This window comes from Perna viridis, chromosome 9 (assembly GCF_037379345.1).
Source record: "Perna viridis isolate PV_CMFRI_1.1 ecotype Kerala chromosome 9, ASM3737934v1, whole genome shotgun sequence".
Classification (NCBI taxonomy): Eukaryota; Metazoa; Mollusca; class Bivalvia; order Mytilida; family Mytilidae; genus Perna; species Perna viridis.
The window spans coordinates 14,524,209-14,551,940 of NC_142453.1; the positions used below are offsets into that span (position 1 = coordinate 14,524,209).

Consider the following 27,732-nt stretch of genomic DNA (forward strand, 5'->3'; position numbering starts at 1 on the left):
CACATTTTTTCAACAATACCTACACATTGCTCAACCAGTAATTAATGTGTCAAGTGTTTTTTTTCGCAAAATAACTGATTTATTGGAATTTACATTTATCGCTCTGTTTCCGAAAATACAACAGGCCATTTTTTCAATCATTCGTAAAAACATGTTTTGTAGGTGTATATTTTGTTAAATTTGCATAGTTGCCTTAGGTTCGTGTAGAAAACGTGTAATCTAAAATACAGATACTTAAACAGAGGTCGACACGAATAAAGCTTTCAATTCAGAATCCGCCTAAAATGTAATATTAGAGAATGCATTGGCGACAGATAGACTGGCAGTAAATAATTTAGATGATCGTATGATATTTGATGAAATTACAGAACTTTTAAAAATGGTTCTTGTGACCAAGAACTCCACCAAGTGTTTTTTCTACTTACTATCAATGTATATCTTCTCCGAATAAGTGCTATTGACTTCTCAAACTGTATTCCTTTCACTGCATCTTGAATGTTCTACAACTGGTAAAATGCTATAGAATATACTAGTTTCAGACAACTGCTGTTCGGTGCGGCACTATTTGTTTTAAACTACAACAAATACTATCAAGTAGATGAGGAGTCCACTTTCTAAATTGCTAATTCTATAATAATATTTCAACATTCATAATATGATAGTAAAGTACTAGTGTAACATCGGATACCTCCTAATATCTGACATCACAGCATAATTACTTGATTTCTTATTAACTCCTATGATATATTTTAGAAATTTCACACGAGATTTTTCACAGAAATCATTTTTATAAACCTTTTCAAAATATACTGTTCATTCTTTTTACAGACTGCAGGCTTACAGAACTTCACATCCGTATAATAAAATAGGTTTTATAGTATGGTCATATAAATGTTATAATATTGATACACTAGGATTTGATGATGACATACATTGTTGCATCCTAATATATGCTTTCAAAGACTTTTTATACAGCTCATTTTTACACCGAAAAAAAAAATCCACTAGGGATAAAAGGGATTCCCAAATAGCTGTATTTATATTTGTTGTTTCCTTCAGCTCTAGCATAGTCGGTATCTCTAGCATTTGAAAATAAATACCAGTATTGTTTTACCCTGTGATCCCATTGTATCAGGACAGCTTCGCCTTGGCATTGGAATTGGCCTCCTCTGTGTGGTCTTTACTTTTAAGTTTATCATGCCCTGTCATCAATCAAAAGTGTTGGAGAAACCCTAGGAAGATTCGAAACGATTGACAAATGGTAAGAGTAATAAAGGGGACCAAGATTCTAGCGGAAATAAAAAAAAAAGGTAACCCAAGGACAAAGAACAGACATGAAAACAGACAAACACAGGAAAGAACATAAATTAACCAAAATAATACAAAGTGCAACTCGGACTCCACTAAAAACTGGAAGCATGGGCCAGGTGTACCGGTAGAAAAAAAAGAGTATGCCATAGGATCAAGTCACCGTTTTATCAATGGCGGTATAATTTGACTCCAGAACCTTATCAAAACTACGCAGACCCCTTTTTTTCCTTTATAACACCAACTGGAGACATATCAAAAATATTCAAGCCAAGACAAATTCAACCTATTGATTCATATCGTCAAACTGATCAACTAGCAAATTAATAAGATCTTTCATTGATTTCATGAACAACTAAAGACTTTCTATTAGTCTGGTAAAAACTTATTTTTCTTTACTGCATATTGGTAAAGTAGTGAAGAATGGGTGCATAGCAGACAATCTTAAAACTTCAAACACAACCATACGAATGTAAGACAAGGCTACATTTACCTTTTCCTTGTTTTTTTTTTCCTCGGAAAATTATCCGTTTTAGACACAGTTCGCAGCAATGAAATGAATGTTTTGCATCAGTATCCAATTCAGCTGGTCAAGTTGTAGGGCCGAAAACCCGTTCAATAAAGGGTTTTACACTTAACAACAGGTTTTAGTCTACTTAGGGTTAGTTCATACATGAATTATACTTTGAAGTATTTGAGGAAGAAGTTACACAGAAGTCCACGGGCCAGACAACGAACCCCGAGGTACACCAAACACGAACTTCTGACTCAGAAGCAAAAGTGTCTATTTCTTTTTTATATTTCAAATATTGAATAGCTGTATACGTTGTACTAAATCAAGAACAATATTTCTATAGTTGAATCATAGACCGGAAAAAACTTCAATATTACAATCTAGATCCCAGTTAGTTCTCACACGCGTTAATATGCATATTACCAATGTTTGGTCACAGGGTGTGCGAAAGTTGTTTTGATTGTAAAAAAAATTAGTAGCACTTAATATTCCAAACTAGTTTTTGTACTATCAACCTCTTTGATAATTTTGGCGACTTTGGCCTTACAACTGAGTCGTATTGTCATTCTAGCTTGTCGTAATTTGCTGTTCCACAATTTTCCATAGTAACAACATATATGATAGCCGATATACGAATGCGAAACATTGCATTGGAAATCGGCGAATATGCAAAGTAGTGGTACCTTGGAATTTCAATACAAGTGGAAACTTTTTGTGTATATATAAGTGGATACTGAAATTGACACGACGCTGAGTATTGATTTTTACTCTTTATGTTTTGCAAATTTTATTTCAATTGATTCCGATTGTGGATGAACTGTTTCTTTGAAAAGTTACGTATTTCAAAAGACCATTCACTATCATTTACAAGGTTCCCAGTATTTTATTTCGCTGTTTTCACCCATATGAGCTTAGCAATCGATTGTCGATATACAATTTAAACAAAAAATTGTGGCGAAAAGAATAGCAAGGTATACAAACACGAACTTCTGACTCGGGAGCAAAGGTGTTTATCTCTACAGTCGAAGCATTGACAGGTAAAAACTTAAGTATTACAATATAGATCCCAGATAGTATTCAGCCGCTATAATATGCATATTATCAATGTTTGGTCACAGAGTATTCTTTATTGCACTGTGGTAAATTAGTGAAGAATGAGTACATGCCAGAAAATTAGGTTTCTTCAGAAAATCATGTGGATAAAAACCGTTTTCTTTCTTCAATAAAAAAATCACATTAAAAAATATTGAGAAATTCTTCACCAATACTATATACATATTACAGATATCATAAATACGATCGTCTCTACTAACTTCCCAAAATCGACCTTGCTTTGTAACGAGGCAATCTGTGATTCAAACATCTATAATTACAAAAAGCGTTTCTTAAGCCAAAATGCAGATCAATTAAATATTTTAATATAATTTTGACTACATTGATATATTCTATAATGCAGATATTTAGCAGAATCAAAAACTTCATCACACCATGACTGTTTGAATTGTTCACATAACCTGTGTTTAACTATATGAGACAATGCTATATTTTGTATGACCACAAGAATCAATATATTTTCTATACATGTTAACGAAATTGAATGCAACAAAAATGTTCTATAGGCATGTTACACAAAATTTTAAACAATATAGGAAAATATTTTGTACTGTTTGTTACATATAAACCCTTTCAAGAAAGTTTAATTTATGACAATATCAAATAAATTAATTTGAGAAAAATACTGTAATCTGATTGGTTAAAATAATTTTGTTATATCTCAATGGATAAAAAAATATTGACACGCCCTTATTCAGTTAAATTTAGAGCTACTTTTCTCATGTTTAAAGATAAAAATATGTTTTAAAATTAATTTATAAGAATTGGCTATGATAAAAATTTTGTCTCTTGAAAAATAACATAAATTTTCCGTGTGCATGTTTTGCTTATTGCACTTCGCGCAATAAACTGTATGCACATGGAAAATTTATGTTATTTTTCAATAGACAAAATTTTTATCATAGCTAATTCTTAATTGGAAATCTATCTAACTCTCCATACAAAATACAATTAGGTGTACTTTTTAAATCCAAGTGTTTGTTTATAGAAGATTATACACAAAAATGATTAAAAAATATCATTATTATTGAAACCCCATACTTCACAACCATAAAGTTATACTGGGACTACCATAGTGTCCAAAAGTACTAACTGTATATAATAGGTAAATTAAGTTTTATTATATAGATCTAGTCATGGACTTTACATCTAATATACACACCCTAATCTAGTCAACGAAATTTAATTTTCTAAACTTTTCCGAAAGTTGTTGTTTATTTTTTTTTATTTGGAAGCCAAAGTGCTTACTTCAACAGTCGAAGCCTGGAGATAGGCATTATTCGTCCCGTTTTTTAAAATCCTAAATTTGCAATTAACCATATCCACAAACATGGCTGCCTCCAGAACAGACGAATTGATAAAAAAACATCATTCGTGAAAGTATCACAAGTTACAAAACGTATCATGTAGACCAACCAGCATTTGAATACAAGAAAATGCCTCTATTCAAAAGAAAGACAGGTATATTTGATTTTTTTTTCCAAATTACAGAATGTTTTTTTTTTGTAATTCGTTAAGGAGGCGTTTCCTGTGAAATTCTCATCTACATGTACGTGAATGTCGTATGCACACGTGCAACTGACACATATTTTGTTAGTCTTTAAAAGGACTGTTTAGTATCTTGGTTTACTGTACTTTCAGATCCCTGATTATCTGCTGGTATTCCTGGGATTGGATCTTTTCATTAAAGTATGCTCATGTCACCTAATATTCATGTTCGAATATTTTGCTTCTTCCTTTAATATGGTGTAGGCATTGCCTATATCGATGACCTGTGAGCTGTACCATATGTGTACCATCGGTGCAAGACTTGTAATAATAGAAAAGGCAGCAAGCAAGTCTGCTTTGTTATATAATTAAGGAAATGTTGGTTTTTTCCCCAGTGAATGAATAAAAAAAATTGTTTTTTTTTTCTAAAATTCTGAACATCTATTGAAAAGATCCCAGCCACCAGAAATTAAACTTTCCCTGGGTCAAAATCTACTTTCCACAGGTGAGGGGTAATGGGAATTCTAGAACACTGACCTATATATTTTTATTTGTTTGAATGAAGGAAATGAAGAATTTTCTCGGTATGGACAGTAACTTTTTGTTACTTCAGGGATATGACTTTTTTTTCTGTAGCATTTTGGTGGACGGAAAATAAGATAGTTCATGTAATAACCGTAGAGCTCACACCGCTTTGTGGTGCTTGCTATAAATGCTTCTACAATTCTAGAAATAAATACAAATTTAGACAGTCCATTTAAGAAAAAAACTGGTGAATTTCAAGAAATTTTGGCGAGTATTTATTATCGACTGCTAGCTGCACTGGGGCAAGGTCAAAATTTCGTCACCCACTTTTGCGAACTAAGGAAAACTGTATATACTGGAACAACGGTCATGTTTAATCCTTAACTGATGTTAAACCTTGGAAAAAATAACATAAGATGATCAAGTCCACAAATAACACAAGAAAAGGACTAAAACACAAAATTGTCCTATGAAAAAAAACCGTACACTTTTAGAATATCAAATAAGTTTAATAACTAACTCCAAAATCACTAGTAGTCTAGTGCAGCCTCCTTGTTGGGGGAAAGTAGCATGACAAAATGGTTTTTGTACCAAATCAATTTTTTGGGGAAACTCGCTCTCATTAATGGTGAGCATTTCTCCAGAAAATATGTAAGGACTGGTGTCTTTTTAAGTCCATCATAATTTTCTTAATGTGAATAGTGATTACATAAATTCATTGAATGATATCCATAGGAGGTCACAACTTCAACATGTCTTAATTACATGTACATGTACAATGTATCTTGGGCATTGAATTTGAAAACAAATGAGCATTAGTGAAAGCAAATAAAAATGGAGTATATTATGTTGCTACAAGATTGAAGTCATCACTACAGAAGTTTTATGGTCGTCATCATGAACTCGTGGATCGTAACGGTGTATCCATCAGCACCATGAAAACTGATGTATTCAACGGGTCATAGTTTTCCTTTCCTTGTTTGTCTACCCCGGACGACTTTTTATGAGCAACTAGGCGGGTGTTTCTAGAAAAGCAGAGGACGCTTACCCTGCCGGTGGACCTGGTCCATGCTCCCAGTTTTTGGTGGAGTCCGAGTTGCTCATTTACTTTTGTTGCTTTGTATGTATGATTTTAGTTACTTTATGTTCTTTGATGTGAATTTCTGTTTTCCATGTCTGGTCTTTGTCCCTGGATTGCATTCTTTTGGTTGCCGCTGTAGCCTTGGTTCCCTTGATTACTCTTTATTTACAACTAACTTACTACTTTTCTGCCCACTATGACTGGTAGCCCTACATACATTTAGCAGATGGTTAATTTAAGAAGACATGAGCTGCAATCAGAAGGGACAATGATCAGCAATTAATGTAAACAGTTTGTGAAAATTGAAAGCTCAGACTGGGTAGAAAGTTTATTGTGATTATTTCCAGACTTAAAAATGATACAAAAGTGGCAGAATGTATTTTTTCAAATTTATTGTCACCTTTCATGTGTCATTAATGTAATGATATTTATACATCAGAAATGAAAAATTAAGAAATAAAATAAACTAACAAAAACAGCTGTCTGAGAGAGACCTTAGCCAAGTGATTTGTAGCTCCACAATGTCAGGTTTACTTGCAGTCAGTATCGTGAAAATCATTCTTTTTAACCCAGGCAATATCTTGGTGTTTTATTTATATTATGGTGGAATAAACTGAATAAAAGACCTCTTGACAAACAAAGAAAGTGTGGTGTAAGTCAGTATGTTGGTATCTTTTCTCCAACCTGAACAGTGTTCAAGGAAAATTATATGTATAATGCCCTGGTGGTCTGCAAAATCAATGAGTTACTGTGTAACCCTGTCAACCCTAAGAAGAAAATTAAAATGTGTATGAACATTCACTGTGTCTGTTGTGTGCTTCATTTTATCATGAATTATTATTGTTGATCATTATGCTGGTATACACTCCTTGAAACGTTCACGTTTCCCATTTTAGCATTCGTGCATCGTTTATCGTGCATTTACACATCATTTTGCGTTCGTTCAAATGCACGATGAACGCATGATAGAGGCGTTGTTTTAACGCATGATAGAAGCATTCATTTATTTTTGTACTTTGATTATTTTCCATTCATCATTATTTGTTAATTTTATTATTTTTCATCTTTTGTCAATCGTGCGTTTAAACGCACACTGTGAGCGTTCTTCGTTTATCGTGAGTTTGGTGAGCGTTTAGCGTGCGTATGGGAAACCTAAACGTCTCAAGGAGTGTATCTACATAAATAAATATTTACTTGCCTTTTTACTATTTTCCTTTTTGTTTTAATATCATTTTTATTGCTTTACACTGTTTAACAAGCAACCTTGCTTTTAAGAAATACATGTATAAGGAACGTAATATAACATTTTGATGAAAAAAACAATCAAGATAGAAGGTATATGTTTTTTTTTTTTAAGAAAATAGCTTTATTTTTCTGACATATTACATTTTACAAATGAATTGCTTATAATGATCTTTATATCCATCTTAAAAAAAGGAATAAAATATTAGACGATTGTAAAACTAACATACAAAAAACTTTAAAATAAAGAACAAAATATAATTGTATGTATGAATGTACATATGGAAGTCATATACATACATGTGTATTAGATGATTATTAAAGAGTGATAAATTATATTTAAAACAGGGAATTGATGCAACTAAAAACTAGAAAATGAATGAAGAATTCCAGAATATAGCCAATTAATTTAAGTTGATCTCTTTTAATGAAAAAAAAAAATATTTATTGTAACTTTATCTTGTATACCCACATTTCAATGAAATAAAATTTATACACTACAGCTAATAACTGTTTTGACAATTTCATTTGCCCATGACAAATCGACTTGTCCATGCTTTGCCCACCCTTAATGCCCGCCGTGGATGGTTGCACGTCAAATTAATTTTGAACAGGTTTAAAAATTTGTGGAAACAGTGAAATGAAACAAAATTTTTAAATGTGTGTAAAATTTGATACTGTGCAACTATTGATTTATAGATGATATCCATATAGGGTGGGAGAAACTTCCACAAAATCTATGAAAAATTTGAAAGATTTGTGTTACATGTAGATTTCTGGTTAAATGTATTATATTTTGTGTAAAAAAATAAAATAATTAAATTTTTACGTATAAAATTGTTTTTACAAAAAAGTCTGTCACATGAAAAAGTGTCAGAGAATCTCCCGCATAAACTGTTCCAAAGGTTTACTTGTTTGCATATCTATGAAATCAGTATTAAGCCTTGTTGTTCTGTGCCCTGATTTATCCAGGCTTGGCCTTCAGTTTCCGTTTTATTAGTTCTGGCATTGTTAATTTTAGTTTCGGGAAGAACAATTTGTTTCCATCTGCAAGCAGCATGATTGTGCTTTAAAACAAGGCTGTTTTGTATAGAGTTTGTTCAAAAGTAATGACTTGAGAGCTTGAAAAAGAGGTCATGACTCATGAGTTTCCACTACCCAAAAAAGTGAGATTTTTTGGGAGTAGGGATCATTTCTTGGCCCATCTCCAGAGCAGAATTAATGTATAGTGCTTTATTTTGCCAGGAATATAAATAAGAATGATGTCTCTCAGCAGCATTACTATGTCAACTCATTGTATTAACTACTTCTGGGTTTAGGCCAAACTGAGGCCAAAAATTGGAAAAAAACGTAAAATAGCCACTGCCTTTTTAAATATCTCTGTCTTGTTTCAATAACTTAATGTGAATAGCTAATCATTATGTAAAAAGAATCTTGTAATGTTGAAAAAAATATGTTTGCTCTGAGGTGAAACTTAGGACTTCTTTGTATTTCTGCAAGAACAGATTTTTATATACTGTGAAGTTTAATAGTACTTTGAGCCATAATAAACTGTACTTGATCCAGTAGTTACAAGTACAGTCTGTACAATGTACATGTAAATGGACATGTATTGCATATATATACCAGTTCACATGAATTTCACATTAACTTCCATTCAGGAAAAGTTCTTCATTCACATAGAGGTCAGTTGTGGTCAACTTGCACAAGATCTGAGGAGGAAATGGAACTAGTAAAAATCTGAAAAAAAAAGAACATCTTGACAACATAAAACCAATTCCACTATATCTACTAAATATGTGTTTTACAGATAAGAACAAAGTTCCAACTGAGGTGAAGCAGCCTGGTAATCTGAAGAGAACGCCATCTAACAGGAGTAGAGATTTATCTAATGGCACAGTGTGTAAGTTTAATTCTTATTTGAATGACCTTTTCATCACATGTATCTGCATGTACTAATCAGATGATTACATTTTTTTCATTTATGATATCACATTCTGAACTTACAGGTACAATGAAGTAATTCAAATTATTACAGTGAATATTAACTAGATCCAATAGAAAAGCAAAAGAAAACAACTGTTTTAAGCACTCTGAAATTGACTCTGATAATATTGCATATGAGAGTTGTCAAGTGTTAACACAAAATGGTGGATACCAATCTTCAAAATGCTTTTATTTGTTGCTGAAGTGTCAGATGGATATTAAATAAATGAGCATATAACCATTTAACAGTTATTTCAGAATAAATGACTAGAAGTAAGATGTAAATGTACATGAATATTGAATTAAGTACGATATTAAATAAATTGTAAAAGGATGCATTGTACTAATATGTATATACATACTGAATATTACATGTCAAAATCTGTATTGCATGCTGTATCAATTCCTATATCATTCCAAGGGCCATCGGCCATTCCCCACTTCTTCCTTATCATTCCCCACTTCTCCCTGGTTTTTGAAGTCACTTCTGTCTGTTTTTCTCATTAGTATATACATGTGTGTGTATATATATTAAAGAAGAAATGCCATTTTTAATTCCTAATCCAGGCAAAATTATTGTCTGAAATATCTGTTCTATAACAAAGGGTGTCTTTATATACATGTACATGTATGTTTAAAATTCATGTGCATATTCTAAAGATGTAAAATCTTATATAGGTTTTATGGCAGATTATTTACAAGTTTTTCCTATATAAAGAAACAGTTGACATTGTACAATAAACTCTGTACAGTGTTACTTGTATACATATGGATTTCTGCCACTATTAGTTGTTTGTACTGATTTCAGTATTCATTAACCGTCTGATGTACATGTACATTGTATGTAGCTTCATTACATGTAAACTACTTTTATGATTTGTAGCTCAAGGCCAGGTTTTGTCTGATAATGTGTTTGCTAGAGATGAAAGTAAGTTATTGTCTTATTGTACATGTAATTATGTAGTGTAAAGACAGCAGGTAATTTTCACAGGGTTCTAATTATTGTTTATTTTAGCGTGCATTCTAAAAACCTGAAAATAAATTCTGCAAAATATTTACCCTGGCCTTAAGTACTTAGTGCACCATTTATCCTTCAGAATTAGATATGCCCAAATTTTGTGTATACCGTTTTGCTTCAAAAAACCGTCAAATTTTACAACTGCCAAAATGAACCACCACACAGTATTTCTTTATACCTCTACTCATTAAAGGGGCTATATCTTTAAGACTTTCTGGAACAGATTTCTCAGCTTTTATTGGAGGGAATGCTTAGATATTTGGAATATTGTTTTTGCATGATAACTTACGTCTCACACTTTCAGATTCCTCACTCATCTACTTAATGTTTACTGTATGACTTAGTAATTTTTATTCTTAGTATTTATAAAAAAATATATCTTAAGGAGCTGAAATTAAAAGTAAATTTTCTCACCCAAGCAATCATTTTTTAATGAACACATTGCTTGCTGTAGTTTCCTGCAACATTATACAATGCACTTGTGTTCTGAACAATATACTTACATGATCTTATTTTTTCAGATATTGAATCAATACAGAGGAAGTCCTCCCAGCTGTGTAAAACACTGGAAGAAATTCTTGTGGATAAAAATTCTTTAGGATATTTTATTCAGTTTCTAGAAGATCGTAAAGCAGGACAGCTAGTCAGGTTTTGGTTAGATGCAGAAAGTTTCAAAGCAGCAACTTGGAGCCGAATAAGGACACATTCACTAAACACTGCTAAGAAAAAACGTCAGACTTGGAATGATGATGGAGAAGACAAGTGCAATACAGGGGGCTGTGCTGGTGCAAATTCTGGTCACAAATCTTTACACTGTCAAAATGACGATGTAGCAGGAGACTCAAAAACAAACACCTTTAGAAATGAATCATCTGTGATAAATTCCTCAACTTGTGCCAACAAGGGATCTTCCTCAGGAGGGGAGGTAGCTTCTCATCCTGTAATCAAGGATGTTTCTCAAAATATTCAAGGTGCCACAAACTGTCCATGTGATAGTGCTAACTTAATTAATCAAAAACATTCAGGTTACCCAGATGCTGACATGCTTTCAAAAAACTGTGATGAAACCAAACAAGCACATAAACTACATTCTGATAAAGATCCCAGTCAAAACTGGACAGATAAACTGAAAAAATGTGAGTTTCCTTTCCTCTTTCAGCTACCCCGGACTTGACTTTTTATGAGCAATTCAGTGGGTGTTTCTAGAAAAGCAGAGGATGCTTACCCTGTGGTGCACCTGGTCCATGCTCCAGTTTTTAGTTGAGTCTGAGTTGCTCATTTGCTTTTGTTACTTTGTATGTATGATTTTTGTTACTTTATGTTCTTTGTTGTGTATGTCTGTTTTCCATGTCTGGTCTTTGTCCCTGGATTACATTCTTTTGATTACTGCTGTAACCTTGGTTCCCTTGGTTACTCTTTAATAAAAGGAGCAAAATGCAAAGTGGTAGAATTAATTCCAAATTCCTAATAATTCTGTATATGATGTACAACATGTTAACAAAAGAAGATGTAGAATTTCACTTTTGATGACCTACATTTGTACCTGCATACTTTACACACATGATAAAACATTCAATAAGACTTTTAGTGCAGTAAATTCTGTCAGGACAACCATATGTATTCAGCAATAACATAGCTGTCTAAAAAGACATTGATTAGAATATCCCTATGCAGTGCATTCTATGTAAAATGAACCTGTTTATAAGGACCACCTGCCTTATGCAACCATTAATTTCCTCTCCTTTAGAAGGTCACTTAAGACAGGTTTGCCTGTAGTTCCATATTTTTCTTTGACATGGTAGGTGTAGGATTTTTAAAGTACTTATTGTAAGTTACATGGTTTCTATATACAAGAATGTTATGTGGCTGTTAAATAATAGTTATCATATATGTTAAAATGTTAGTAGAAAATAATAGCAGTTTCCACTTCCTCATTTTCCATGCAAAGTAAAATTAAGCCCAGGGAAAATTTGTAACATTTGTAAATTATGCATACTTATTTCTAATTTACAAATAGGAAAGTTAGTTTTCATTACAAAACTTTACAAAGGAGAGAAGAAAAATTCTGGATAACATAGCCTTTGTAATGAGGACTAATTACAGAATTTACTCCATGGAACAGAGTTGATGATTAAATTGACCATCTATACCTGATAAACTTCCTGTGTATATGTACACTGTAGTTACATATAACAGGACCAATGAGGAGAACATTTAAACTTTCTATTATTTCAAAGGCACATGTATTCAAATCAAAGTTTAAACTTCTTGTCAATTACCCAGTTAACCTCCTAAGAAAGTTCATCAGGTTATGGTAATTTAATCAGGGAAAGACCATCTTCATTTCCTGAAATTATTTACACTGTATATTACTCTCTGTAAATAGTAATACTGTTTAGTCAGTACTCTAGAATTCTGCTTTCCACAGTAAACATTGATATAACAATTAGCTCGCTGTTGGTAATGGGTTAGGGAAATGTATGTATACTAGAGCCATGAGTAGTGTAATTGTGTTGGCTTATCTTGGCTGTGAGCTGTGAGATAAAACTAATGAATTCAAATACCATTATAAGTACATGTACATGTAAATTAAGGTGTTTAGAGACCTTATTTTGTTGCTATCAATGAATTTTGAATCCTGAATTCCTTGGGGAGAACTCAATCTTTATTGTCCAAATGTCTAATGATATATATTTTGTATAATGCAGGTATAGAAGATGATGCTGTACGAATCTTCAATAAATATTTAGCCAAGGATGCCTTAGACCCTATAGGTGTAGATGATGTCTGCAGGAATGAATGTATCAGTAAGTAATCAAGGCTTCAATCTTATTCATATGTAGTCAGAATGGATGTATCAGTAAATAATCAAGGCTTCAATCTTATTCATATGTAGTCAGAATGGATGTAGCTGTAAGTAGTCAAGGCTTCAACTTTATGCATATGTAGTCAGAATGGATGTAGCAGTAGGTATTCAAGGCTTCAAATGTATTCATATGTAGTCAGAATGGATGTCGCAGTAAGTAATCAAGGCTTCAAATGTATTCATATGTAGTCAGAATGGATGTAGCAGTAAGTATTCAAGGCTTCAAATGTATTAATATGTAGTCAGAATGGATGTAGCAGTAAGTAATCAAGGCTTCAAATTTATTTATATGTTGTCAGAGTGAGCGTATCAGTAAGTAATCAAGGCTTCAATCTTATTCATATGTAGTCAGAATGGATGTATCAGTAAGTAGTCAAGGCTTCAACTTTATTCATATGTAGTTGGAGTGAATATATCAATGAGGCAAAAATACATGCGTTTCCAGTAACATGCTCAAAAAAATAGGATCAGTGGGTAAACAAAACATTTTTATTTTTTTTCAAAAGATCCTGACTGGTTTGTGTTGTAGGCACATTCCTACTTTAATAGTAGTAGTGATTGTAAAAAATGAAAAAAAAGATCTCTATAGAGTAGGCAAAACAAATAATGGTAGGGTTAGTGGAAATATAGGTACTTTAAGTTCTTCAGGCCTAAGTAATCAAGGCTTCAATTTTATAGATATGTAGTCAGAATGGATTTATCAATAAGTAATCAAAGATTTGAATTATTCTGTTTTGCAGAGCTTTTGTCATCAGTTGTTTGTTACATGTCTTAAAAGAAGAATATTGAGCGCTAGCTACATTTATTTAGATCATGTCAGAGATGCAGCTGCAAACAGTTTTGAATGTTGTTGATGTGATTTTTTCACATACATGTACATGTACAGTAAGTTTCATCAAGTTTTAGTTACATGTACTTGAAATTTTAAGTCCATTTTAAATGCATGAATATGTTTGTTTTAACAGGTAAAATATGCAGAGAAGATGGAGAGGTTGATCCTGAGTGCTTTGTCCAGTCTCAGGCTCTTGCTGTATCCAAAATGAAATCTGAGTAAGAAACTTGTAGATGTTATGAACACAGAAATATCAAACAAAGCATAAGAAAGAACTCCCAAACTTTATCATTTTTTACATAGGAGTGGAGGGTAATATTTTTTTTGTGTGTCTAGCAAAATGCATTTATCATCAATTGACATTTTTTTTTCTTTTGTAATAATGTATACCTCTATTTTTTTTTCAGACATTATCCAAGTTATAATGGTAGTGAATTTCATCTTAAGTACCAGATTGATCTGGTAACTAGTGGTCCTATTTACTTGACTGACTTCCTGTACTATGATCCTGCTTTCTTTTACTTCATGGAGGTAACAAATCTAATTGATTGACAGATTAATTGAAAATATCAGTTTTGTGCCTATAAATGTAAAATACTGAAATAATTTAATAGTTCATATAGTGTGACAAAATTTGGTTCATGGACATTTGATTTGGTGGATGTACTGTAAACAAATATTTACATTAACTACATACAGCTATATAGTACTAACGTATAAACCTTGTACATGATGCACAATTATCTTATTTGAAATAAAAACTTTACCCCTATATGTACATTTTGGATTTCCAAATGTTTTTAAGATTAAAGTTTTTCTTAATTTCATGTTTACTTAAAACTATGTTACAGTTTATGGAGCAGGAAGGAGGTAGTAATCTCCTTCAATTCTGGATAGCTGTAGAAAACTTTGAAAAACATTTACATTCATGTGAAGGAGGGTATGATGGGATGGAAGCCCAATCGGATGCAATGGTTCTGTATGACAAGTAAGTTTCATTAGACATTACCACCAAGTCTGTTATTTAATTCCTTTATTTAGCAATGAGAATTTACTACATTTAAAAAAAAACTCACAAAAACAATATTCTATTGTCTTAATTTTGGAGTCTTATGATAAAAGCAATACATGTCTGTAGATAGTGAATCAAAATATTGTTTGATATTATGTGACTGCAATAGTATTTAACAAGAAAGATGTGAATAATCATTGGCTGATGGGGATGTCAGTATGATTTTAATCAGTGAGGTACTGCTGCATAACATTTTGCAACTAAATTTTCAAAAAATGTGTGTGTAACATTAATAGAGATTTATGTAATACTTAGCTGAAATTTTGTGTTACACATCCTTGTGCCATGTTGGTATTAAAGGGAAGACTCTTTAAAAAGAATATCAAAATTTTATTTCAGATATTTTTCTTTACAAGCCACTCATCCTCTTGGATTTAATGATAAATGTCGATTTGATGTGGAGGGTAATATCTGTCAAGAGGAAGGGCCTTTACCAGACTGCTTTGCCAAACCAAGAGTTATAGTGTTAAAAACAATTGATAAGGTTTATTCTCACTTTTAAATATTTTGTTTATTATGAATATGTATTTTTCAAAAACCTTAATTCTAAGATGTATTAAAAAAAACAATGGGTACAGTTTCACTGTGGTAGGTTTTTTGTAAATATATATGTACATGTATGTTACAGGGCAAAATGAAATCCAGTAGGATACGGAATCCTCCTTGGGCAAATCAGGATGTCTCAATTTGTCCTAGTAGAAATTGGAATTCTAATTTTCACCGGTTTAAATCCAGTACAAATCAGAATTCCAATTTCTACTAGGACAAATTGAGACATCCTGATTTGTACTAGGGGGATTTCGGATCCTACTGAATTTCTAGTAGGATCTAGAATTGTACTAGAAATTTAAGTTAGTAGGATTCTGGATCGTCCTGACATTGCAAACTATAAAATTTGTTTGAATACTTAATTCAAACTACATTTAATAATATTTTATTCAATCAAGCTACAGTATGTGGTCAAGTTAAAACAATAAATCGCAACTTTTTTCAATATTTTGAACAATTTTCAATTTGCCCAGTGTTTGAATTTTGCTCCTTCATTTGTTTTAAGTCCCTTTTCAGCATCAAGACACTTTAAGATCAATGCATATTTGACTCCGTACAAGACAAACTTCTCTCTGTCATATTTTTTAGGGAAATTTTTTTATATTCAGCTAGTTTTTCATAAAACAATCTTTTATGGTCTTCCATGTTATCACTTTCCATTTAATGATAATAAATGAACACAATTGAAAACAGAGTTTAAAGGATTAAAAGTCAGGTCACGGGGACAACCCAAATTTGGGATCAATAAAATATCTTTACCACTTTTTTTTCAATAAAAGATGATTTATCAGATAATTATTTTATCATTATATAACACAAACGCACTTTCAGTTTTTTCTTTATTTAAGAATTGGGTATGATAAAAATATTGTCTATTGAAAAATAACATAAATTTTCCATGTGCATATTGTTTATTGCGCGAAGTGTCAATATTTTTTTTATCCATTGAGATATAACAAAATTATTTTAATCAATCTGATTACAGTATTTATCTGAAATTAATTTATTTACATGTATTAACTTTTTAATGAATGTACACTCATTTAAGTCAGGATGATCCAGAATCCTCTTTAATAGGGCAAATTGGTATATCTCAATTTGTCCTAGTAGAAATTAGAATTCTGATTTGTACTGGATTCCAATTTGTCCTGTAACATATATCTTTCCAAATTCAGATACTTGTATGTTGTTTCCTGATATATATCAATTTATGTAAAAAAATCTTTTATTATTGTTATTGAGATACGGGACATTTTTAAGCAAAACTTGGAAGATACCATTTATTGTCAACTTGGCAGCTTCTTGATTTAGTATATTCTAGGTCTCACTAACCACTTCTAACGTTTCCATTACTTTACATGTTAAAAAAGTAATTTTCAAAGTCTCACTGTGAATTCCCAGGACAAATGACATCTTAAAGTTGCATACTGTTGCGAAGCTTGGAAAGTTAGGCTTCCAAAATCATTATGCTAATGGTACGATGATAGTAGAAATTCTTCACAAAATTTACTTGAATAAATAATACTGAAAATCCACATTTTTACCTGTTCTGCTAACTGACAGCATGGAGGCCAATTACTCACACATGTAAACAATATTCATACACTTTTGTAGTTAATTACATATATGATTTTAAAGTACACATTCTTAGCTTTATTTTGACTACTTTTAATCATAATACATGCAAATAATGCACTTACAATGCATATGTCTAGGTTCAGTGTGTTTTTGGTGCTACATAGGGGGGTGGTCATTTGACCCGGAAGTGGTTAGTGAGACCTCTAGGAAATAAATTATCTCCCTTTGAATTTGAAAATGATAGAAATAAATGTTTTCATATTTGGAGAAATAAGGTATAATTTTTGTGTATCATAAATCACAAACCACCATATAATGATTGAAAATCTGTTTTAGGTTTATTTCTCTGAGTTTCGACAAAGTGAGCTATTTTATAAGTTCCTGTCTGAGTTGGTTGGAACTGTGCATTCTTCGAGAGAGCTACCTAAGCCAAGGAAACGTACTGGTAATAATTTGTGAAAATTTCAAAATTTAATGTCATGGTGCTGTTGTTGTTGGCTTCGTCATTGTCGTCTGGAGACACTTTGTTTCCATGCGATAACGTTAGTTGTTGTTGACCAGTTGTTGTGAATTTTATAAGATTTTACCAAATGCTGAAGGAATTCTAGTATACTTAATTTGGAATTTGTGGCCCCTACCATTTCAGAATATGGGGCCAAAAAGGGTAAAAATAAGTGTTTTATTTAAAACCATGTAGAATGTTTGTTTGTTTTCCAATTCCCCACCCCCCTAGAAAATTAGGCTAAACACTTTGTTTTTCAAGTTATTTCAACAAGTCATTAACTTTTATTAGTGGTGGCCATGATTTCAACAGATATTAAATTGTTCAGGATATCCTAACAAACATTCATGCAATATTTGGTTACAATCCATCATACAAGTTGTCTAAGAGGAGATTTAAAAAAAAATCCATTTCAGGACCCATAACTCATTCATTTGTCAATAGATCTTTCTGAAAATTTTGGCATTTACATGTAGGTAATTCCATCATGCTGAACAATTTTAATTCCTGCCAGATTTTAGCTAAACACAACTGTTTTTGAGTTGTTTGCATAATTCTTCAATTTGTCTATATGGTCTATTTTTAGAAACGGTGGCCATGTTTTTCACAAGATCAAAATTCCACACGCACAGATTGCTAAACATATTCTACATAGTATTCCTGCAAAGTTTTGTTTTAATCCATCCAATAGTTTCATAGAAAATTTTCAAAGTTGGAAATGTAAAATTTGGGGAAAAAATCCATTTCAGGACCCATAACTCATTCATTTGTCAATGGATCTTTCTGAAAATTTTGGCATAGGTCCATCCCATCACGCTGAACAATTCTACCCTCACCAGATTTTAGCTAAACCCAACTGTTTTTGAGTTGTTTGATTAATTCTTCAATTTCGGACACATAGTGATGACAATAGCTCACATGGCCTTTCGACCAGGTGCGTTAAAAAAAATTAGTTTTTAGCTCACTTGGCCATAGGCCATGTGAACTATTGCCATCACTTGGTGACAGTCATCGTCGTCATCTTCATTGTTAACAATTTCTTCAAACATCTTCTCCTCTGAAACTTCTGAATGGATTTGGATGAAACTTAAGGTGATTGTTCCTTTGAGTATCCTGCACAAAATGACCTTTTGGATTTTTGATCTGTTAAAAACATGGCAGCTAAAAATAGAACATAGGGGTCAGACAGTAGATTTTTGCATATATCTCCAAAAGCATTAGGTTTAACCAAATTTTGACAGGGTAAAAGTAAAAATGTGGTCAAAGTTTGGTGAATATCTGTTGACCCTTGTTGGAGTTACTGTCCTTTTTGAACGTGTTTTTGATGTTATTATTTTCAAAAATCTTCTCCTCAGGAATTACTATACAGAATTTAAAAAAAAGTTATTATTTTTGTTTTTTAGGGTATTCTTAACAAAATGATCATTTGGAAATGATCGGTTAAAAACATGGCATCGGTAATAGAAAGAGTAATCAAGGGAACCAAGGTTATAGTGGTAATCAAAAGAGTATAATCCAGGGACAAAGACCAGACATGGAAAACAGACACACACAACAAAGAACATAGAGTAACTACAATCATACATACAAAGTATCAAAAGTAAATGAGCACCTCAGACTCCACTAAAAACTAGGAGCATGGACCAGATGCACCGTTAGGGTAAGTGTCCTCTGCTTTTCTATAAACACCCGCCGAGTTGCTCATAAATAGTCAAGTCAAGAACATAGGGGTCAGACAGCAGATTAATGTATGTATGTCCAAAACCCTTAGGTTTAACCAAATATAGAAATAACCTTGTTTGTCTGCCTGTCTATCCATTAACTTGGTAAGCTAATTCATTTTTCCTAAACCATAAAGTGAATTTTGATGAAACTTTAAATGTAGATGTAAATGTAGCAAGGTAATTATTTTTTGGATGCTTGTGAATGGAAATAATCAGACTTAGGCATTTTGTCTGTTGCAGACTATGATTATTTGACAATGAGCTCACACACAGGTCTAGTTTCAACTAAAAATTTATTTCACGGGGTTGTTTGAAATGCTTTATTAACTAAAATATTACTTTTTTCTGATGTGTTGTCTTGTTGGTCAGTAAGGATTCTTTGACATGTTGAATCTACTACTATTTCTTAGTTGTTGGGTAAATGTCTAATGGCAATTTTGAAGTTCTTTGAACTCTCTCATTCTTTGTCAGAAACGTATGCTCTGCAAATTCAAAACAGTTTTTTAATAGAAATCATCATAATTATTAAAATGAGACAAATGATTTTTTTAACAGATAGTGAAGGTTCAATTGGCAGTAGTACACATAGTGGAGAGAGTCTGCGTAGTTCTGCAAAGAACACCTTACTTGCTACAGGAACCAATCTACACCTTAAGAAAGCCATGAGCAAGTTTGAAAATGATATGAATATTGACTCAGGACTATTAAATCCAGATTCTCTATGGAAACGAGATGCACAGAAGTGAGATTTGATTTATTAGTATTTTAAATTTTGGTAAAATAAGAAATGAAAATTTGAGATATTTTTATTTAAAAGAATGTTTATATATAAGGGATATACATTGTACATCACTTCTGGTGTACAATATTATTTGAATCTAAACCAAATATTTTTTAATATAGGTTAATGAATTCAGGGACACAGCCAAATGATTTAAATATTACTCTAGTCACGATCTTTTTTTAACAGAATGGCAATGGGTACTGTAGACAACTTGGGTCAGTTTAAATCAGACTTCAATCCGCATCCAGACACAGAAAAAGCTAAAGGTACAGTACTTATTTATTCTAAATTGTTTTATGGGTCTTATTATGGCCCTACTGATGTTTCAATCTCCAGTCAGCATTGACAAAAAACTACAGAAACCCTTTGACATTGTGACTGCCATTATTTTACAATTGTATAATGGTATGGCAGTCTTTGTCCCCATTGCCGTCATCATCATCATCATCATCATCATCATCACCATAAGCATCAATAGATATTTGACTTCCATGCAACTAGTTCATTGCAGATCTCATAACTGACAAATCTTTTTCCTGACAAGTGATAAAAATACACAGACTTTAATTTAGACTATGCATCTTTCATATGTTTGAAGGTGACGTGACACAAAAAATATCATTTTATAAACGTTTATATTTATAAAAACTATTGTATGTTTAGAAACGTTTTCTCATCAGGTTTTCACAGTGACCTAATTAATATGCATAAATGAAAACCGGAAGAAATGCTCAATTACCATGTATGGAAGTGCTACGTAATTGGTTCTCAATCACCGTTTAGGTACATTGAAAATGTATACATGTGCCCAAAAAAATTAATACATCTTCGAAAATAGCTTGCATATATAATGCAGGTAGAGTGGTCCACTGATGTGTGTAAAGGTGCACTGCAGTAATCATATATAATGCAGGTAGAGTGGTCCACTGATGTATGTATGGGTGCACTGCAATAATCATATATAATGCAGGGAGAGTGGTCCACTGATGTATGTATGGGTGCACTGCAATAATCATGTTTAAAAGTTAGAAGACTTAAGTTCTTCCTCGTTTTCTGTCAGTTTATCATTTTTTGTTAGGCATACATCTCATACATGGTGAATACACAACTACTTAGCACACTATTTTTAAGAACTTAAGGAACTGGAGGGTACAACGAAATTAGTGACACTCTGTGTATTGTTTTTTCTTTGCCATTGGGTTATATTAATAAACAAGCCCAATAATAGTGTGGGCGGTTTCTTTTATCTTTACATGGTTCCGCGACCCAGGTAACACAGGTGTATGACTTCGATAATAATTCAAATATAATCGAATTTCTTTTGTCTTACGGATTTGAAATAAAACAGTTTACATGAAGAATTTGACACAATACACAGTATATAATAGGTGACCCTACATGAGTCTAAGGGAGCTTTTCTGGTATGGACAACATTTTTTTATAGATCATTTAAAATATTTAATTTTAGCAAAAAAGATTAAGAACTCGAGGAAGCTTCAGCACGACACCCTTATGGGTTATTAAATAAAATTATCAAAAACTAATAAGAAAATACATGTTCGCATTATCCTCTGTACTTGCTGGGACATTATATTACACTCCCTGGTACTGGTACAGTTTGCATTATCCTCTGTACTTGCTGGGGCATTATCTTGCACTCCCTGGTACTGGTACAGTTCGCATTATTCTCTGTACTTGCTGGGACTTTATATTACACTCCCTGGTACTGGTACACTTGTCAGGAGTGACTTCTATAGAATAGGGTGAAATCAATATTTTCATTGAAGATCCAGATCAGAACAGTTTAAATCTTAGAATATGAATTTAATTTACTTTATGTAAAAAGTGCAATCTTACATGACAGAACATAATGAAATATTTCTATGTAATTTTTGAACAGAAGAGGTGTCTCTTCTCTGTGGATAGTCTAGTCTTTATACATGTAATATTTAAATATTTCTGACATTGTTTTTCACGTGACCGCATGGCTCATTAAAATTCGTATGGCTTTGGTCATCGTTGATTTTTAAATCAATTTATCTTCAATTAGACGACATAAGTGACTACAAGGGGAGTTTTTATGATATATATTTGGTGTAATAAATCAAATAAACCAAAAATTTAAAAAAATAATTTTTGTGTCATGTCTCCTTTAAAGGGACAATTTAATGAATGCAGAGAATGGGTAACCAAAATAGGATAAGGAATGATGAAGAACCCCAACATTTAACAAGTGTGTAGAACTTGTTCCATGAATACTTTAAATCTCCAAGTGTTCTTTGCATGAGTAATTATATTTTGGTTATCAAGATAACCTATTGAATATTCCATTTTGTTTTATAGATTTTCTCAATAGTTATTGTTATTTTCAATAAATTTTGTGGTTTGGCATTCCAGATCCCAATCATCAGTGACGTCAAATAAAGTTAATGTCACAAGAGAATAGTATTGTAATGTTTGTGGGGGAGAAAGTCTGAGAGTGAACATACAGAAATTATTTCACATGTTAATTTTCAAACTTTATTACACGGGTAAATTTCATTAATTTACTGATATCTATTTTTTTTTAATAGTAAAAGTGATATAACAGATGTCAGTTCACACCATGCCAATTTTCAAGTACCCAGATTTTAAATGCTTAGTAACTTGCCTGATGTTGACCTATATTGAAAGTTTTGATTGATATAAATGACAATTATATTTTAGGTAGTGGATTCTTTAAGAGAAGAAAAGACAAAGAAAAGGTAAGGTGTAATTACAGGACTGCTATAAGTTCTAGGTGGTGTGTTCACATTTCTCCTACATTTAATTATTAGACTAAAACAACTTCGATTAAGGTCAGGGATTATGGGGTCCTCAAAAGGGTTTGATATTTTAAATTTACCTGTGTTTTACCTTTACCAATAAAAAATGTTGGATGATATTTTTTAATGATATCATTGACTAGAGACACAATAATATAATAATAATGTAATGTTTTTTTTTTCATTTATTTTTTTTTCTGCTTTTGCAAAAAAAAAGTCAAATATTAAAGCAATAAATATTTTTAAAAATATATTTCTATCTTTTTAAGGTAATTATTTGAATTCTTTGTTAAAATAAAATAATTTAAAATTTGTTTAGGCAATATAATTGTATTAAAATCATCTACAAAAGAAAAAGCTGAGGCAGTATTCAATTCGATTAAAACAGAGATGTACCAAAAGAAACCACACCAATACCAACTAAAAAAAACTATAACAAAGACCTAAACTACGCTCAGTAGAGTACATTGACATCAACCCAGACCACGAAAACGTCATAGACGAACTGCCGATGAATCCCATATGTCATTATACTTAATGTATTTGGCGGCGAACATAGAAACTTGGACTCACAACAGTTTACAAAGAGAACGTCGACCTACGACTTTTGGTGAGATGAGCAGCTGTTCGTCCACTTATCCCAACAGACATGGTAGAGGATGTTTGGTTCAGTGCATTAGAAGACACAGAAGAGATATGCATCGACATAACAGCTTTTGCCAACTATGTAACCGAATACTGGATAGAGGGACTAGACAGGAACCTATAGAACCATTTCTCAATTGAAGGACCACGCGCCAACAACCACTTGGATGGCACAGCAAGCTGAAGAAACTTAGCTGAAGAAACTTAAATACGCCCATCTGAGCATTCACAAATTGATAGAAGTGCTCCAAATAACAAAAGCACACACCAAGGCCAATCAGATACAGGTAGCAGCAGGCGTAACAACAAGATCAAAGCAGAAGAAATACCGAAACATCGACAACAGACTTGCTATCCTTAAAGACAGGTTTCTCAACCAACAGATGAGAGCTCAATATAATGCAGATCAGAACAAAGCAAAAAAAATAACATTACTGTGATCAAACAAACACAAAATCGAAAAGTATTTTACTTAGTTAAGAAAGGTAAAATACAGGTAAATTTTAAGTATCAAACCCTTTTGAAGACCCCTTAATCCCTAACCTTAATTGATGTTGTTTTAGTCTAATAATTAATTGTTGGAGAAACGTGAATAAATCGTTCTAGGTTACTGCTCTATTATAATCAAGAGACAAAGACCAAAAATATTGCACCATTTATTTTTATTTTATAAGTTATTTTACTGGTCAAGATTAATCATTTGCACTGCATTGCAGTAATTGCTCATGAGGAGACAGTTTCTGCCGTGAAATAGTGATTACTACATGACATGTGTAAGATATTTACATATATTTGTTATGCAGACTTAGTGATGTTTAACCTGTACTGTGTTGTGTTATTAAAAAACATAATCTCAATTCAATTCAATAATTGTTTGGTGCTGTATTTGTTAAACAACAATTACCAGTAGCTGGCCCATGTATAATACTTTATGAGTTGCTTATAGTAACCTCCAATTTATTTATATTGAACAGGAAGATGAAGAAATGGCGATCAAGATAGCTCAGATGATAATCAGTGATGTTACATCTGTAACACAAACAGTTGGAGCCATGAAATCACAGTCTTTCAATGATAGACCTTCATCATAAGATTTACAGCATTATATCAATTCTAGCTTATTGTTTCTATGACATATCTAGTATTGGTGTGGTTTAAGTGCTATTAATCTTATTTTAGATATGACTTTAGGTACATGGATTTACTACTAGTACTTTCAGTTGTGTTTCCTTTTACCCACACTTTCCAATATGTTCAATGTTTAATTAAAATGCCCAATTCAAGGGAGTTATTGAAGATACTTTTCCACAAAAAAAAGTTGAAATATAAATGTAGTAATAAATGTTAATTATAACATTTTGAAATTTTAATAGAATAAAATGAACTTTAACCTTACATAATTCTCAACAGTGCTATGTTTTAACTTTTCATCAACATATATGAAGTGCCATAGTAAATTTGCCTCTCATTGTAATGAAAACAAGCATATAGATCGAGTTTGTTGCTAATAAACAGGTTTTATGCAAGTTTTTTTATTGCATGAAGATTTGTTACAGAACTTTGATTTCTGTATCATCAAACATTCTGACAAAGGAATTTGTGATATGATCATTATTGTTAGAGTGGATTTGAAACAAATGTGATAACCTGTATGTGGTATTAACTAAAATCTTGATTAGGAAAGCATTACCTTTAAGACATGTAGATAGCCATCTTGCAGAACTCCTCTAACAGAAGAAGCAATGGTGTTATTATCAAACTTTATTTTAACCAATAGCTTCGGATATTATGTTGGTTTGGTACTGATATCAATACTTCAGATTAATATGTAAAGAATAGTATTATTACTCTAAGCCATTAAATTTTCCTCAGAAATACTAGTCCTCTATCTGCAAATCTTGTGGTTTGTCAATGTTTCAGGTATTTCCTATCACATTGTGCCTCAATCTCTTCTTTAGGATGTTCTCTGTTCTGTTTAAAAATTACAAGGGTTTTAAATCTTTAAGATCTTTCACATGAGAAAAATGTGGATAGAAAAAAAAAGGATGGGTCAGTGTTCTTGTTTTTTAGATATAATCATTTGAAAATTTGGCGGGAAAGGATTTCTAAGGATTTTAACTATTAAATTCCCTGAAGAAATCACAAGAATTTCATTAAAAAAAATTCTCAAATTTCATTTTAAGGCTTGTTTAATGAAATGGATAAAACCGAAGGAATCTGAAAATTAGAAAAAATGACTGAACATAAGTGATTATGATGGCACCCATAGTGGCAGGAAATTCAAATTTCCTAATAATAAATCATGATAAATTAGATAGAAGAGGAAAATGATTCTTTTTCAATTCTCAAAAAAATTGACAAATTAGTTTTGATATGAATGATTTTCACAATAACAAAGTCTTTTCCTTTAATTATTCCTACTAAAGTTTATGGCAAAAAAACATTTTATAACATGAATTTCATTAATGCCATATGAACTAGAAAATTAGGATGCCATCTTTACAATTGTCCCCTCAAGTTGAGAAGACAGTGTTGCTTTTTACTGAGATAAATTTACAGATTGGTGACTTAGACTAGTAATGAAAATTGTGAAGCAGTTGAACCAACTGAAATTGCTTATAGACTACTTATGTGATTTCTTGTTAAATGTAGACCTAGAGGATTTTTTTTTGTTGATAAATTTAGTGTTTTGAAAAATGACAAAAATCATTCTTACATCAATATGAACTGATCAACAATCACATGGTTTAAAAAAAAAGGTGATCATATGTTTAACAAATCAGTTGGATGAATGACTGACTGATCTATAACTGATTGATGATCCTCCACATGTGATCATAAGTTCACATATTTGTTTAGGTAATGTAGCAGCCATAGCTGCAATGAATTGAAAAAATTGTGTTATTTGGGTAAGCAGTATAAACTAAGAAAAGAAAATATGATTTTTTGCTTACATAGCTATTCTGAACATTAAGATGACAGTACACATATAAAACTTAGTAACTTACCTGTAACATCAGTTGCATCTTTGTTTTAAAAAAAAGGAATGTTTCTGTACTAGGTCAATATGAACATGTTCATGAGAGATTGTACATGGTTTGAATGTATTGTTTTATATTATTTTTCATAAGAATTTATCTACGTTATTTGATATTTTTATTGCTGAGATTAAAGTATTATAATGCATCATGATTGTTACAATAAAAATGACCAGGTGTTTTTGTTATCCAGCTATGCCTTGGGATTTTCTGTCTAATTGTAAAATAATTCACATATAAGAAATAATATTCCAAAAAATCATTAAATTATGAAGTAGAGGCCAAAAAATGCACTACATGTATATAACTGAAGTAAAGGAGTATGCATCTCTATGAATTTAACCACAAGGTTCCATACCACAAATGCCAGACTGAGATCAATTTTAGGGGTTTTGGCCCAAACTGTTAAAAACAGAGACTGAAAAAGGCCAAAACAAACTTTTCTGTTTTCTAAACTGTAGCATGAGCAAAAGTGTATGGATCTCTATGAAATTGTGTTACACAGTTACATTTGAAGGAATGAGAGTTTTTTTTATTTGTGGGGTATGATCCAGACTGTTTCGAGTTAAAGGGACCAGAAGCAAGCATCTTTACTACAGTAACATGTATATCACTAAAGTATAAATGTATGGAACTCTATAAAATTGTACCTCAAGGTTTATTAACACCACAATCCAGCTAAGATTTATTTTTAGAGTTATAAACTTACCACTAAGGAATTGAGAGTGCCAAAAAAAATAAACATTTTCTTAGTTTCTGAGTAAAAGAGTATGGATCTCTATGAAATTGCACTACAAGCTTCTATTCCACTAAAGGAATGTTATGGATGGATTATGGTCCAAACTTTTAAGATTTGGGATACACAAGTTTCAGAACATTGTCTTCAACGTTGTAGTAATTGTGTATTGTTTTTTTTGTCTTGTTACAAGTTTTCAAGTTCTTTGACCAATTTAATTTACTCAAAATCTTCTACTTAGTTAAACATTGCTTCAGTTTTAATTCAGAGCTGTGTCCATACTTGTCCCACCTGTTCTGGTTTCGTATCAAGGCATGCATTTTATTA

General features: G+C 31.9%; 1 protein-coding gene across 2 annotated transcripts; it reads left to right on the forward strand.

The window, feature by feature from the left end:
• Positions 1-4,243: 4,243 nt before the first annotated feature.
• Positions 4,244-26,848, forward strand: LOC148606892 (A-kinase anchor protein 10, mitochondrial-like). Of its 2 annotated transcripts, XM_088544216.1 has the most exons (14): positions 4,244-4,396; positions 9,082-9,174; positions 10,141-10,185; positions 10,797-11,411; positions 12,984-13,082; positions 14,107-14,191; positions 14,381-14,504; positions 14,825-14,961; positions 15,385-15,529; positions 17,509-17,617; positions 19,954-20,140; positions 20,369-20,448; positions 22,889-22,926; positions 24,606-26,848. In XM_088544216.1, the coding sequence occupies exons 1-14, from the start codon at positions 4,372-4,374 to the stop codon at positions 24,720-24,722; spliced, it is 1,899 nt and encodes a 632-aa protein (XP_088400342.1). In that variant the 5' UTR covers positions 4,244-4,371; the 3' UTR covers positions 24,723-26,848. The 2 variants fall into 2 exon arrangements, with proteins under 2 accessions (XP_088400342.1, XP_088400343.1); XM_088544217.1 differs by lacking the exon at positions 10,141-10,185 and having other exon boundaries at positions 4,257-4,396.
• The last annotated feature ends 884 nt before the right edge of the window (positions 26,849-27,732 follow it).

Excerpts from the sequence above, each read along its gene's own strand:
- LOC148606892 (XM_088544216.1), top strand. The coding sequence starts at position 4,372 with ATGCCTCTATTCAAAAGAAAGACAG. Across the intron at positions 17,618-19,953 it reads TAAGCCAAGGAAACGTACTG|ATAGTGAAGGTTCAATTGGC; the intron begins GTAATAATTTGT and ends TTTTTTTAACAG. Across the intron at positions 20,449-22,888 it reads AGACACAGAAAAAGCTAAAG|GTAGTGGATTCTTTAAGAGA; the intron begins GTACAGTACTTA and ends ATTATATTTTAG.